Consider the following 13,268-nt stretch of genomic DNA (forward strand, 5'->3'; position numbering starts at 1 on the left):
ACTATTCGCATTCTCAGAAGCATTAAAAAAAAAGCTAAAATACATTTATTACAAACATTTTGATTAGCCTTTTCTTGGCTTTTGACTATTATATCAGCGATCCTGCAGTTACGGTGGTGATATTCTTGTGGGCTTTTAACCATGGGCATTGCGCAGTAGCTCTCCTCTTCTATTCCCTACCCAGTACCCTCAACTCTAATTTTGTTTCTGCCAAGAATTCCATTTTTCTAGGAAATTTCAATTTATTTTATGGTTTTATTTCTTAAGGCATTTTGGTCTTTTGAAAAGACCCTTCATAGCTGTGCTTTTAATATCTGCATTTCTTGAACTTATACGTATCTTATCTAGCATCTGAAGTAGATGACTGCAGTCATGACCAATTCCATACAAATATTATATTAGTAGATCTTTTATAATGCTACAGAATATTTTTTGTCATTTTTAGATTAATCCTCAAGTCTGTTACCATTTCAAATAAAATCAAGGTGCCAGACTTTGAAAAAGGATTCAGATTATTTTCTACTGAGACAAACTGATTATTGAGTGATATGTTTTACAGTATGTTAATGGAAAGTATTGCAAAAGTAATGCTATGTAGTCATTTTTAAAACGTTCAGTGGCCAAGATTCAGTTATACAATAAACTTACATTTATATGTTTGTATAATATTCTATAGAAAAGTGTCAACTATTGGATTTTATTTTCCTACAGGGGTTCATATTAGGTTGAGTTTCTAGTATTTCTGTAGGACTAGTAAAAATTAGATATGAATGTTACAGCTTCATTCCCCAGTGTACTACTTTTAGCACATTTTCATCTGCTTCCAAGGTGAAGTAGAATTAAGGGCAGGGAAGAAATTTTCTTCTAGGTCTTCAAAATAATATCTCCTTATCTTTCTGGTGCTGCTTACCATTGTCATAGCAGGTCCAGGACAGTTGACTTCAGAGTGTCAGTTCCTAAAGGCTCTGCCTGATTACGACTGAAACTAAGAGAAATTTTCCTCACACAGCTTCAGGATGGGCTCTATACAAGCATTGCAGTTGTTGTTCATTTATATAGTAATAATCAATTAAGGGCCTATTTTCTACTGTCATCTTTACTGTGACTAGTATCTGTGCTCTACTTCGTGTAACTGTTGTGACTTATGGTTTTACCTGTTCTCTTTTCCCAGTAGAGCTTTTTTTACCCTTTTTCTTTTTTAATAGGTGTAGGCCACCAAAGTGTTATACCTGATTTTTTTTTTTACTGTAGCTTGTCTAGCTTGAAGTTACCTCCTAAAATTACTCTTTATCTGTATCTTGTTTAAACAAGCCATAAAGAATTATACCCTGCTTAATCAAGAGGTTTATTGGATATAGATCACACTTGTGTGCAGATTTGCTTGCTATTCCATTTGGCTGTTTTTATTAGTTCCTTTCAAAACTTGAAATCATTCCTGCTTGCAGCTGCTCTTCTAGATTTGTCCTTCTAGCCATGTAACTCCCAGCCACTTGTAAAAATTCAGTCAAATCACGCTTCATTTGGTCTTTGATTAGGAATTTTAAAAAGGTCAGGAGAACCAGTAAGATATTTATCAATATTATGTCAAAGCATGCAAAAAATGTATTAGTCTAATATGTTTGAACTTAATGCTGTGTAAACACCATTCTCAAAGTTGCCATTTTAGGTTTAAGATATACTTGACAATTTCAAAATTAATGTTAGACTGAAATAAAATAGCATCTAAAAGATTAAATTACAGTGTAAAACTAATAAACAAACCTATTTTGTGGTTAAATCATAAAACACCTTGGTGCATATGTGACTCTTTTTTTTTTTTTTTACATTTCCTAGCTCAGGAGTTTCAAAATTTCCTGGATTTAAAAAAAAATCCTATTTCACCTTAATTCCTGATACTGTATTTCCTCAGCTTCTCAAGTTTCAGAATTTAGATATTTTCAGTTATTTTTTAACCTATTCAGCAAATAATCAAATTTTAATATGACTCCATTTTAAAAGGAAACAAGCTAGTAAACTTTAAAATCAAGTTGATTTTAAAAGTGAAGATGTTTTTCAGTCAAACCTGTTCACAGAGTTTATAAGTGAGAATTCACTGAAGAAGACATAGTGGATCTGTTAATAAAAGGAAACTGCTGTTTTGAGTAGTTATGTATTTTTATTCAGGCTTTCTGTAGGAAAAAAAATCACAAAAAGGTAAATAGACAAGTAATCCTTAAGCAATTAATAAAGACAGAAGAGGCATGCAGTGTACTTACTCTTTGGAGAAATTTAAAAAATATATTGTCAATATGTTGTTTTCAAGTTAGAGGAAATTGCTGTGTTGCTGTGAATTGTATCTAAGAATATTTCTAATCAGATGAAAACTAACTGTTGGAGTCACAGTGTTACTAAATTGATGATGGAAAGATGTATCAAAGAAGCTAAAACAGGTAATGAGTAATTGCTCCCAATAAGCAACTAGTTATGCACACATTATTTCACTTTTTTCTCTGTATTGTCAGCTGAATTAATTTGCTTGGGTTTTAATTAAAGATTTATAATTTATATAAAATCACAACTATGTCTTTTATATAAATTTATATGTGCATTATACATTTACAATTACATTATGAATTTCCAAATTAAGAACAGAGGCAATAACTTGTTTAATTATACCCTAAATACTACTACTTTGTTAACAGTGTTTCATTTAAAGTAATTCAATTATACACTGCAAGTTGATACAAAGATGATGCTGCCAAAAGGCTAAAATTAAACCCACAATTCTCTGGAATTTGACATACCAATCTTAAAATTCAGCTGAAACTACCTTAAAACAGAACTATAACTCCATGGTTACACTTCTAATTAAAATTAGATGGAATTGCAAAACAGTGTTTGCCATTCACTCAAGAGCCAGGCACTCAAACTTTTCCATATGTGAGTTTTAAGAACACAGAAATTTCATACTTGATCAAACTGAAGTGTCGTCTGACCAAGTACATAGGGTCAATTTAAGCAAACCCTGGAAAACGGAAGGTGCTTAGGGGACAGTATAGAGTGTTTTTCATAGTGTACCTTTCTGCAGCAGTATGTGCTTAACAGATTTTCAGAACTGTTATTACACTGGAATTAAGTGGTATTTAATCACTTTTCCCTTTCTACACCAATTGGGGGGCTCACTACCATATTTCATCTTAAATGTGCCTTGCAGTGAATTTTAATTTAATATCAGTTTAGATTGCTTCATATTGATATATAAAGAGATAAGTATTAACATCTCATTACTGTCTCTTGGTTCAGATACCCTATATGACAAGTACAATTAAGTGACAGTGGGGTTGGGTGGATGATCCCCAGCTGTATTTCCAAAGCCTACTGCAGACAGGAATACAAATAATTTTTGATTACCACTCAACTCTTAGTTGATATTTTGGGGGAAATGTCCGCAGTGTTTCTAAGGTATCTTACTGAGTGATACTATGTGGTTTAAAACCCTAAATCATATCTGTTAGTTTAAAATTCATACACCTGTATGTTTTTTGCATTTGTTGGTGCTTAGTTTCATTCTTCTCTTTGCCCAGTGGTTTGAGACTGCAGAGGTTCTCCATAGTCAGTTCTTGTTTCAGCTTGACATGGTCAAGTCATACCATCAGGAAACTTATCACCTCACTCTTTGCTTTCCAGATCACTTAGGATGTGTCAAATAACACAAATCTTTTCATCAATGGTAATCTCTCTACTTTGTGAAAATGAACTATTTATTGCCAACAATTGTTCGACTAAAGAATTAAAAAAGAGAACCTTCTCAAAAGGTCTCTGAAAATATTGAATAGAATACAGGCAGGATCACCCTTTAATTTTCCTAAAGCAGCATTAGTTTTCATCAGTATGTCATGTGTTAACTAGGGTTTTTTGTTCCTATAGGGAATATTTCATAATTAAAGTGTTTTCATTATTTGATTAAGGCTTTTATTATTTCTCATCAGCCCTGTTTGTTTCTATCTTAAGGTGATGGTGTTTGTTCACGCTAGAAATGCCACAGTACGAACTGCTATGGGTCTTCGAGAAAAAGCAAAAAACAATGGTCATATTTGTCACTTTTTGTCACCCCAAGGATCAGATTATGGACAAGCTGAAAAACAGGTAAGTGAATAATTTATGTTGGTAGTCTTTACAGTCATAGAATTGATGTTTTTACGAGACAGTCCAAGATGGGAATAGATGAAGCATTTTTGAGCTTCTGCAAAGATAGATTTTTCCCTGAAGGCAAGTATGGAATTGCTCAATTAAATAGAGGAGAGGAAAGATTAATGGTGAAGGAAGAGAAAGTGCCGTTACTTTTAGTTTTTTAAACAAAAGCTGATAATAGGTTGTGTCATATGCAGCTTGTACTTAGAGGTCAATATGGATAAAATCTAACAGGGCATGCTTTATCGGGTGGAGTTCACTTTTGAAAGATAGATATGAAATCCTTGAAATCTGAGAGTCCCTGATGAGCTTTCTCTGTATCTTTTTAATGTTTCTGGGGAAGAATTAAAGAACCGTGTGGCATAGATAGACCCCAAAACTACCTTCATAGACTCAAAGCTATTTGGTACATGCTTGGAATCCTGCAGTGCTGCACTGGACCTAAATGAATGCCTCATATGTGAGATAGATGAGGATTAATAATTTATATTTCTCATTAAATTAGTAAAGTTATTAGCTTTATGTTCATTTATATATCTGAAGTCAATTTCTTAAGTCCCTCGTAGCATTGGAGAGGGGGTTATTTATCAAAAACATATCTGAAATAACTTGGTTTTTCTAAGGGTATTTATGCATCACACTGAAATCTAGGGGATACTCGGTAAGGCAGCAAATTTCCCTGCTCTTTCTTCTGTCCCCCGCGTCCCCACCCCATCACACAAACATTTGTTATGTATCCCAGCATCTGTTCTAAATCAAATTTTGAATTGGTTGAGGATTTTAGTGCCAAATGTTGACCTGTGTGAAGGATTGTAGAAAAGCTGACTTTGCTTTAGAAGATACTTACGGAAGTTTACTAACTTTTGTAATAAAGCAACTGGCCTTCATTGTAATCAAAAGCAAATGAATTCTCTATTTCATGGGAATCTTTGATCCTTTTCACTACTTCCTGCATTGCTGTGATAGCAAAAATGGTTTTTTTGCCCAGAAGGTTTAGGGACTTGTATGTTACAAAATGTAATTGAAGAAGCATGAGTGGTATTGTGAAGAACCACTCACATACTATAATACAGTCAGTGACTATAGTTCTCAATGTACTACCTCAGAATCTTAGGAAGGTAAACAAATAATTAAAATAACTGAAAGATTCCAAGAAAATTCCACTAAATTAATTGGTTAATTGATGCTCAATAAATTCCACTGGGAATTCCCTGAAACATTTAAAAACTGTCACAACAAGTGTAGTCATTGTATGAAAGATTATTATTCTCCACTGGAAATGCCTGAATCTTTTATTTCAATTTTTTAATGTAATTAGTAGACATTATGACAAGAAGTCTTTAAACAGAATAATATGAAACATGTAACAGTGTTGGCTGCTTTTTTTCTGAACTTGTCAGTGTCTCTTACTTTAAGCAATATCACATTTGTGGTACTGGTAAGGAGAGATTTTCTTTTGATTTTTTTTTTTTAAAAACACATTTGAAATCAGGGTATTTTTTTAATACTCGTTGTCTGTTCCTTAAAGGAGTTCTCTTATCATCTTTTCATCATATGCTACCTGCCAAAATAATGCATTCAGTCAGCTGTCTCTTCACAGCAACCCTTTTCCATCACGGAGTGAACTGTTGGTTGACAGAATTTGCCCTGTTAGGGTATGCTAGTTTTGGCTAGCCTCCTGCCTGGATGCTCTTCATCTTGAGCAGGAAATCCTAGAGTCATAGTGCTGTAAAAGGCATTTTAAAAGGTCTACTAGTCTACACTACCTCAAAAGGAAGATTCAACTGTGTTTATAGCATTTCTGACTGCTTCAGAAAGTAATGTGTTATATGAATGTGTTTTAATGTGATATAATGTTACTTGTGGATATAGCAGGCAGATTACATCTCTGAGGCAAAGCATCTTATGTACCATATTGGAAAGGACAGACAGGGAAGAGAGGGAGAGAGGGAGTTGTGCTCTCTGTTAGTTAGAGCTTTGGCTGTGCAGAGCTCCACACTGAAACCAGACATGTGCAGCTTCTCTCTGATTCAAGATCGGAGCAGGAAGGAACAGACAGGAAGGTTGTTATGGACCACCTGTCCATGGAGAGGTAGTGGATGTGACTGGATGTGCTGGCAGGGCTTCATTTTCACAGGAGGTTTCAACCATCTAGGAGGTTCCTGGAGTGTGTGGAAGGTAACTTCCTGACACAGCTCATAAGCGAGCCTACCAGGGGAGGTATCCTGCTGGGCCTGTTGTTTGTGAACAGAGAACTTGGGGGTGATGTGATGGTTCAAGACTGTCTTGGGCATAGTGATCATGAAATGATAGTTTTCGACTCAGAGATGTAAGGAGGGGGGTCAGCAGAACTGCTGCCTTGGACTTCCAGAGGGCAGACGCTGGCCTGTTTAGAAGTCTGGTGTACAGAGTCCCTTGGGAGGCAGTCCTGAAGGGCAAAGGAGTCCACGACAGCTGGACATCCTTCAAGAAAGAAATCTTAAAGATGCAGGAGCAGCCTGTCCCCAAGTGCCAAAAGACAAGCCGGCAGGGGAGAACATCAACCTGGCTGACAGAGAGCTTTGGCTGGAACTCAGGAAAAAAAGGAGAGTTTATGACCTTTGGAAGAAGAACCAGGCAACTCAGGAGGATTGCAAGGATGCAGGGAGAAAATCAGAAGGGCCAAAGCCCAGCTAGAATTAAATCTAGCTACTGCAGTAAAAGACAATAAAAATGTTTCTATAAATACATTAGCAACAAAAGGAGGGCTAAGGAAAATCTCCATCCTTTATTGGATGCAGGAGGAAACATAGTGACAAAGGATGAGTGTTGCTGTACGTTTCTATGGGAGAACTTATCTTGGGCCGCATATCTCCGGGACACAGGGCTCTACCCACCCTGGGGACAGTGATGCACAGACATGAATATGATGGATACAAAATGTCCGCTTATTTAACTGCGTCACACGCTTATATAGCTCTTGCGCTTCCTGTTCCTGCCACTCCTATGGGGAGGAGTCTATCTTTCCGTCACATCCCGTGATCTTCTGGTCGCCGATCCCTGTCTGTTCCCCTACAGATGAGGAAAAGGCCAAGGTACTGAATGCCTTCTTTGCCTCAGTCTTTAATAGTAAGACCAGTTTTTCTCAGGGTACCTAGACCCCTGAGCTGGAAGACAGGGACAGGGAGCAGAATGAAGCCCCCATAATCCAAGGAGAAATGATTAGCGACCTGCTACACCACTTAGACACACACAAGTCTATGGGGCCAGATGGGATCTCCCCAGGGGTACTGAGGTAACTGGCGGAAGTGCTCATCAAGCCACTTTCAGTCGTCTATCAGCAGTCCTGGCTAACTGGGGAGGTCCCAGTTGTGACTGGAAGTTAACAAATGTGACATCCATCTACAAGGCCGGAAGAAGGATCTGGGAAACTGCAGGCCTGTCAGTCTGACCTCAGTGCTGGGGAAGGTTATGGAGCATATCATCTTGAGTACCATCACATGGCAGGTACATGACAACCAGGGGATCAGGCCCAGTCAGCATGGCTTCCTGAAAGGCAGATCCTGCTTGACTAACCTGATCTCCTTCTAAAAGAAGGTGACCTGCTTAGTGGATGAGGGAAAGGCTGTGGATGTTGCCTACCTGGGTTTAATGAAGTGTTTGACACTATTTCCCACAGCATTCTCCTGGAGAAACTGGCTGATCATGCTTGGTCAGGCATACTCTTTGCTAGGTAAAAATCTGGCTGGATGGCCAAGCCCAGAGAGTTGTGGTGAATGGTGTTAAATCTAGTTGGCAGGCAGTCATAAGTGGTGTTCCCCGAGGCTTGGTATTGGGGCTGGTTCTGATTAATATCTTTATCAGTGATCTGGACAAGGGGATCACGTGCCTCCTCAGTAAGTTTGCAGCCGACACCAAGATGGGTGGGAGTGTTGATCTGCTTGAGGGAAGGAAGGCTCTATGGAGGGGTCTGGACAGGCTGGATCGATGGGCTAAGGACACTTGTATGAGATTCAGCAAGGTTCAGTGCCAGGTCCTGCTCTTGGGTCACGGCAACTCCATGCAATCCTAACAGCTTCGGGAAGAGTGGCTGGAGAGCTGCCTGAGCAAAAGGATCTGGGGGTGTCAGTTGACAGCCAGCTGAACATTAGCTGGTAGTGTGGCCAAGAAGGCCAACAGCATCCTGGCTTGTATCAGAAATGGTGTGGCCAACAGGAGTGGGAAAGTGATCATGCCCCTGTGCTTGGCACTGGCGAAGCCGCACCTTGAATACTGTGTTTAGTTTTGGGTCCCTCACTATAGGAGGGAGATCGAGTTGCTGGACCGTGTCCAAAGAAGGGCAACGAAGCTGGTGAAGGCTCTGGAGAACAAGTCTTATGAGGGAGCTGGGCTTGTTTAGCCTGGAGAAGAGGAGGCTGAGGGGAGACCTTATTGCTTTCTCTACAACTACCTGAAAGGAGGTTGTAGTGAGGTGGGTGTTGGTTTCTTCTCCCAAGTAACTAGCAAGAGGACAAGAGGAAGTGGCCTCAGGTTGCCAGGGGAGGTTTAGATTGGATATTGGGAAAAGTTTCTTCTCAAGAAGGTGGTTATCAAATGTTGGAACAGGCTGCCCAGGGAAATGGTTGAGTCTCTATGCCTGGAAGTATTTAAAAGATGTGTTGATTTGGTGCTTAGGGACATGGTTTAGTGGTGGGCTTGGCAGTGTTAAGTTAATGGTTGGACTCAATGATCTTAAATGTCTTTTCCAACCTAAACAATTCTATGATTCTGTCTTCTGCATTATTCAGGCAATCATGAGTTTCACAGGCTGCATTTAGAGACAGCTTTTGAATCCAGCCAGGCCTGTACTTGGCTTGCTGCTCAAGCAGGGAGGAACTGGAGGCAGCTGTTGCCAGGAATGGCAAGTTTGGTTGCAGTGATTAAGCTCAGTATTCAGAGGAAGACTCTGATGGTTAGCAGTGAGAGTTAGGACTGTGGTCCTAACAGTCCTAACTGCTGTGGAGAGCAGTCTTTGGCTTATTCAGAGAATTGCATAGTAGAATTCTCTGGAAAGCATCCGTGAAGTAAAAGAATCTCTGCTTTTACACTAAAGAAATGGCTTAAAAAGGGAGGAGTTCACCTTCACTGAAAGCAGCGATGACTTACCATCATGATGCAGGAAGTGGGAAAGAAACGGGGAAAGAGGTAATGAAAATGAATATTTAGGTTGTAAGCTTAGCTTTAAATGCTATTAATAAAAAATATGAGTAAAATATTGTCACTATATACATTCATGTGAAATGTACTTGTTATTCTAAGGAAATTCCCACGGGAATTTGAACTCTTATGTGGGAAAACCACTCTCTTCTTTTAACATGAAAGTGTAAGCATCATCCTTTTTCAGGAAAAGCTGTAGAAACAAGTTCAGTATGACTTGAATGGTATAAATGCTTCCAAGTGTTCTTAGATCTTACGAAGGAACTTGGAGCATGAAGGTGTGATGGGAAAAATTATGGCATCTTTCCCGATAGAATTTGAAAAGTTCTTAAGAATTAGTACTTAGGAATAGTGTGAAAGATGAGGCCAAATGCAGTTACAAACAAAGCTGGTGATGATTGTCGTGGAAAGCAAGACCAAGAAGTATGACACTTAATAACAGAACAAATTTATAACCAGGGACTGATAAGAAGGAAGAGGCGTGAAGACCATAGCAATGAATGAGGGATGACTGCGTTCTCCAGCAGAGTTTGCGTAATGTTCTTGTGGCTGCCCTGAGCCTTACAATGATTATCACGAGACATGATAATTCATTAAATTCTTCCAGTGATCAGTACATGTGACATGCGCATTTTACATTGATGCAAATTCATATTCTTTTACTTCTTATTCATGTAAATATGACCTAGATCATGGAGGAAAATATTATTTTTGTTACTATACAAATTATATAGTCCAGTGTACTTAAGGGCTTCTTCATTGACACACATAAATAAATCAGTAATATGAATAATGAAAATAGAGTGAAGGCCTAGTCACACTGAGGTCTGTGGCAAAACATCACCACTAACTCTTCCGTACATGCTTCCATTTGCGGTCTTTCAGGATCCATTCAACAAATAAGGTTAGATTATTTTAATTTTACTTACCATAAAAACTAGATATTTCATTGGTTCTGTGTCTGTTACCTGATAAATATTATCTACAAAAGGAATTTTTAATATATAAAGGAAATCTAATACATGTTCTCTGTTCATAGGAAACTTGTTGCTGTTTAAAATAAAAATGCACACCATGTATTGAAAATATTATGTCACAGCGTATATCTTTGAGATGTGTTTTTATTTATATACAGTTATGACAATAAGGATACTAATCAAATAAGATATATACTCTGCCAAGGCAGCAACTCTGCATTAACAATCATCAATAATCATCAAATGAGTAATATGCTAGCAACATTTTGCTGAGTGATTAAGGCTAACATATTAAGACCGATGAGTACACCAAAGATTTCAGAGATCAGAGTGTGTAGAGGTTAGTTGTTCAGTCTAAATTTTCTTTTTCTTTCTTAGGAGTAAATGTTTCTAACAGAAGTGACTGTAGTAACAGCAGTAATGTACATGCAGCCTACCAAAGGGTTTTATAATCACATTTTGTTGTAGGAATTTTCTGTACTAAAATTTCTAAACGTTTCAGAGTGTAACAGATAAAGACACAAGGCACAGTGAAGTCAAGCTGGATATAACGATTTTTTTTTTCCCTTAACTTTCTGCTCCCCCTCCAGTAATTGAACCCATCCTGTAATTGAACACCTAACACTATCTGAAGCATGTGCAATATGCATCTGCATTCAGGTAACCTGAAAATGTAGGAATTTTCTCCTCCACTGGTAATTCTAATACTGGATTCTCTTACTGGCTCAAGCAAGATCTTCAGTACCACATGTGTGTACAGACAGAGCCTACGTATATAGGCATAAGTGACTGTCACTAGGAATTAAAACTGTTCAGTTTTCTGCCATTAAAACTATCAGAAAAAAAAATTGTCATTGCAGCCAAGTGTGGTTCTGAACAGAACAGCTCAAGCTATGGAAACGCTGCAGAGACACACTAATGGATTTATAGTTTTTGTGGACAAGAAGGACCAGCTGTTGTGGAATGTTTATAATGTGATGCAGAGAAATGAGCAAGCCCTGAATTTCTGTTTGAGCTCCAACAACAATTTCTAACATGTATATAACCTTGATATGTGTCATTCTTCATGTCTGAACTGACCTGCATACTGCTTTAGACTTAAGATCTCATGCTGGTTCTCTTCACTAATTTTTTCCACTGTGAAAGTTCTTATTGATTTAAATAATAGCACTTTGTTATTAGGGATAAGTCAAGCTACTCAGTAAGTCTCTTAATGGTAAATTTCTGGTGGCCAGGAGAGTGAACTGGGAAGAGCATTGATACATACTGTTCCTTAAGCATTTGCTGTTCAGAGAGACTATTGCTCTAGACAGACTTTCAATCTGACTCGGCACAGCAGTTCTTATGCCTCAGACTATAAATCAGATACACCTTATGCAATAAACTGAGTATTAACATGATAAAACACATGACTTGTAAGAGCTTTTCAGGGTCCTGTTTAAAATCCATTCTCAAAGCACAACCTAGTTTCTTTGTTCCCAGATATCTCAAAGCTCAACCTGTAGGTGAGGCAAGTGGCACTGTGGAACTGACCCATCCTTGCAAGGATGTACCATTCCTTCAGAGCGCTTCTGGTTTCTAAACGGTACCTTTAATCAGCATGATCACATTTTAAATTTTTGGTCACCACTACAAATATGAAATATCCATAGGTCAAATTGGATCTCTGAAAAGCCTCATTAGACATTCTGTCAAGTCAAAGTTTCCATATGCAATTAATTTCTTTGATCATCATTGCTGAATTTTAATCTCCCTAATAAGTGAAATTCAGTTTATCTAGTATTAAATTCCCAGTGCCATACCATATAAATGAAATCTTTGACAGAAATCTAACTGTATTATATCAACACTGTGCAATGCAGAGTGATTAATTTAAGCTTCATAATGATAATATCATGTTTGTCTGACAAGAGCTATCTTGTATAAAAGGATGCTTATTGGCACAGTTCCCAAAATTATCAGACTGCAGGCCATTCAGTCGTGCCATTTCATTTGACGTGAAATTTAGCAATACCTGGCAGAGAATAGTCTTGGTAATGTAATACAATCCTTATTTTGTATTCTGTATACAGCGGTCACTGTAATGGATGAGGAAGATGTTTAGAAACATCTGAAATCCAGTGTAAGACTAGAAGAATAAGTAATGCCCAAATCATGCATGTTCTAGTCTGGGCACAGCAAGTGTAAGTGAAGGCTGCTTGAACACACAAGAGGAACTGAAAAATAGAATAGTTAAAAGCATTGTAGTCTTTGCTGGCCTTTAAAATTTGAAAGCAATTTTACTAATCCTCTTAATTATCTGTCAAATGTTTTTAAATTATTAGAAATTAATTTTTAGAGAATATTCATCAAATATTTAATGTGTAATCATTTGTTTGACATCTAATTATTTCAGACCAAATCCTCATTTTGTTTTTGTTTTACTAATAACATATCTAATATTTGATATGCCATTAAAAAAAACTATAAAAATAAAATGAGGATATGTATTCAAATACATTAGGCTATATTAAATGTCAAACATATATTTAGGTTCCCTGTTTGTTTTATAATTACTATAGTTTTTTACTTTTGAAAAATATTTGCTAATTATCTCTCAGAGAATGGAATTCAGTTTTTTGTATTTCTTTCATGGGATATTTCATTCAGAAGTCCCGCTTAAAGGTCAGCGTCAAAATTCAGGAGATGATGTGGTCCTAACAATTGATGCGTTAAAGAAAAATGTGTTCTATATCGCATGATCCTACTCTTCTAATGACTCCTGAGCTGTGGAAATTAATATTAAGAGGGATTTAGAGATTTAGGTTTTGGAGAGGCCTATTTACAGAGAAGTATATTGTGAACAATAGAAAAATGTTGCCCTCAGGGTTTTTTAGCAGTATTCCTGTTCATTAGAGTTAACTTAAGCATTAGCTATTGTAAACCAAAATAAAAAGTTGACAGAAA

At 37.4% G+C, this 13,268-nt stretch overlaps 1 protein-coding gene across 3 annotated transcripts in view; it reads left to right on the forward strand.

Annotated features, from left to right (window-relative positions):
• The window catches only part of ASCC3 (activating signal cointegrator 1 complex subunit 3), a 288,816-nt gene that overhangs the window by 146,914 nt on the left and 128,634 nt on the right, over positions 1–13,268 (forward strand). For all 3 annotated transcript variants that reach the window (XM_064447556.1, XM_064447557.1, XM_064447558.1), the window contains one exon: positions 3,991–4,125. In XM_064447556.1, coding sequence (XP_064303626.1) covers positions 3,991–4,125 — 135 coding nt within the window. The remainder of the gene's footprint in view (positions 1–3,990; positions 4,126–13,268) is intronic.

Source organism: Phalacrocorax carbo, chromosome 3, assembly GCF_963921805.1.
Source record: "Phalacrocorax carbo chromosome 3, bPhaCar2.1, whole genome shotgun sequence".
NCBI lineage: Eukaryota > Metazoa > Chordata > Aves > Suliformes > Phalacrocoracidae > Phalacrocorax > Phalacrocorax carbo.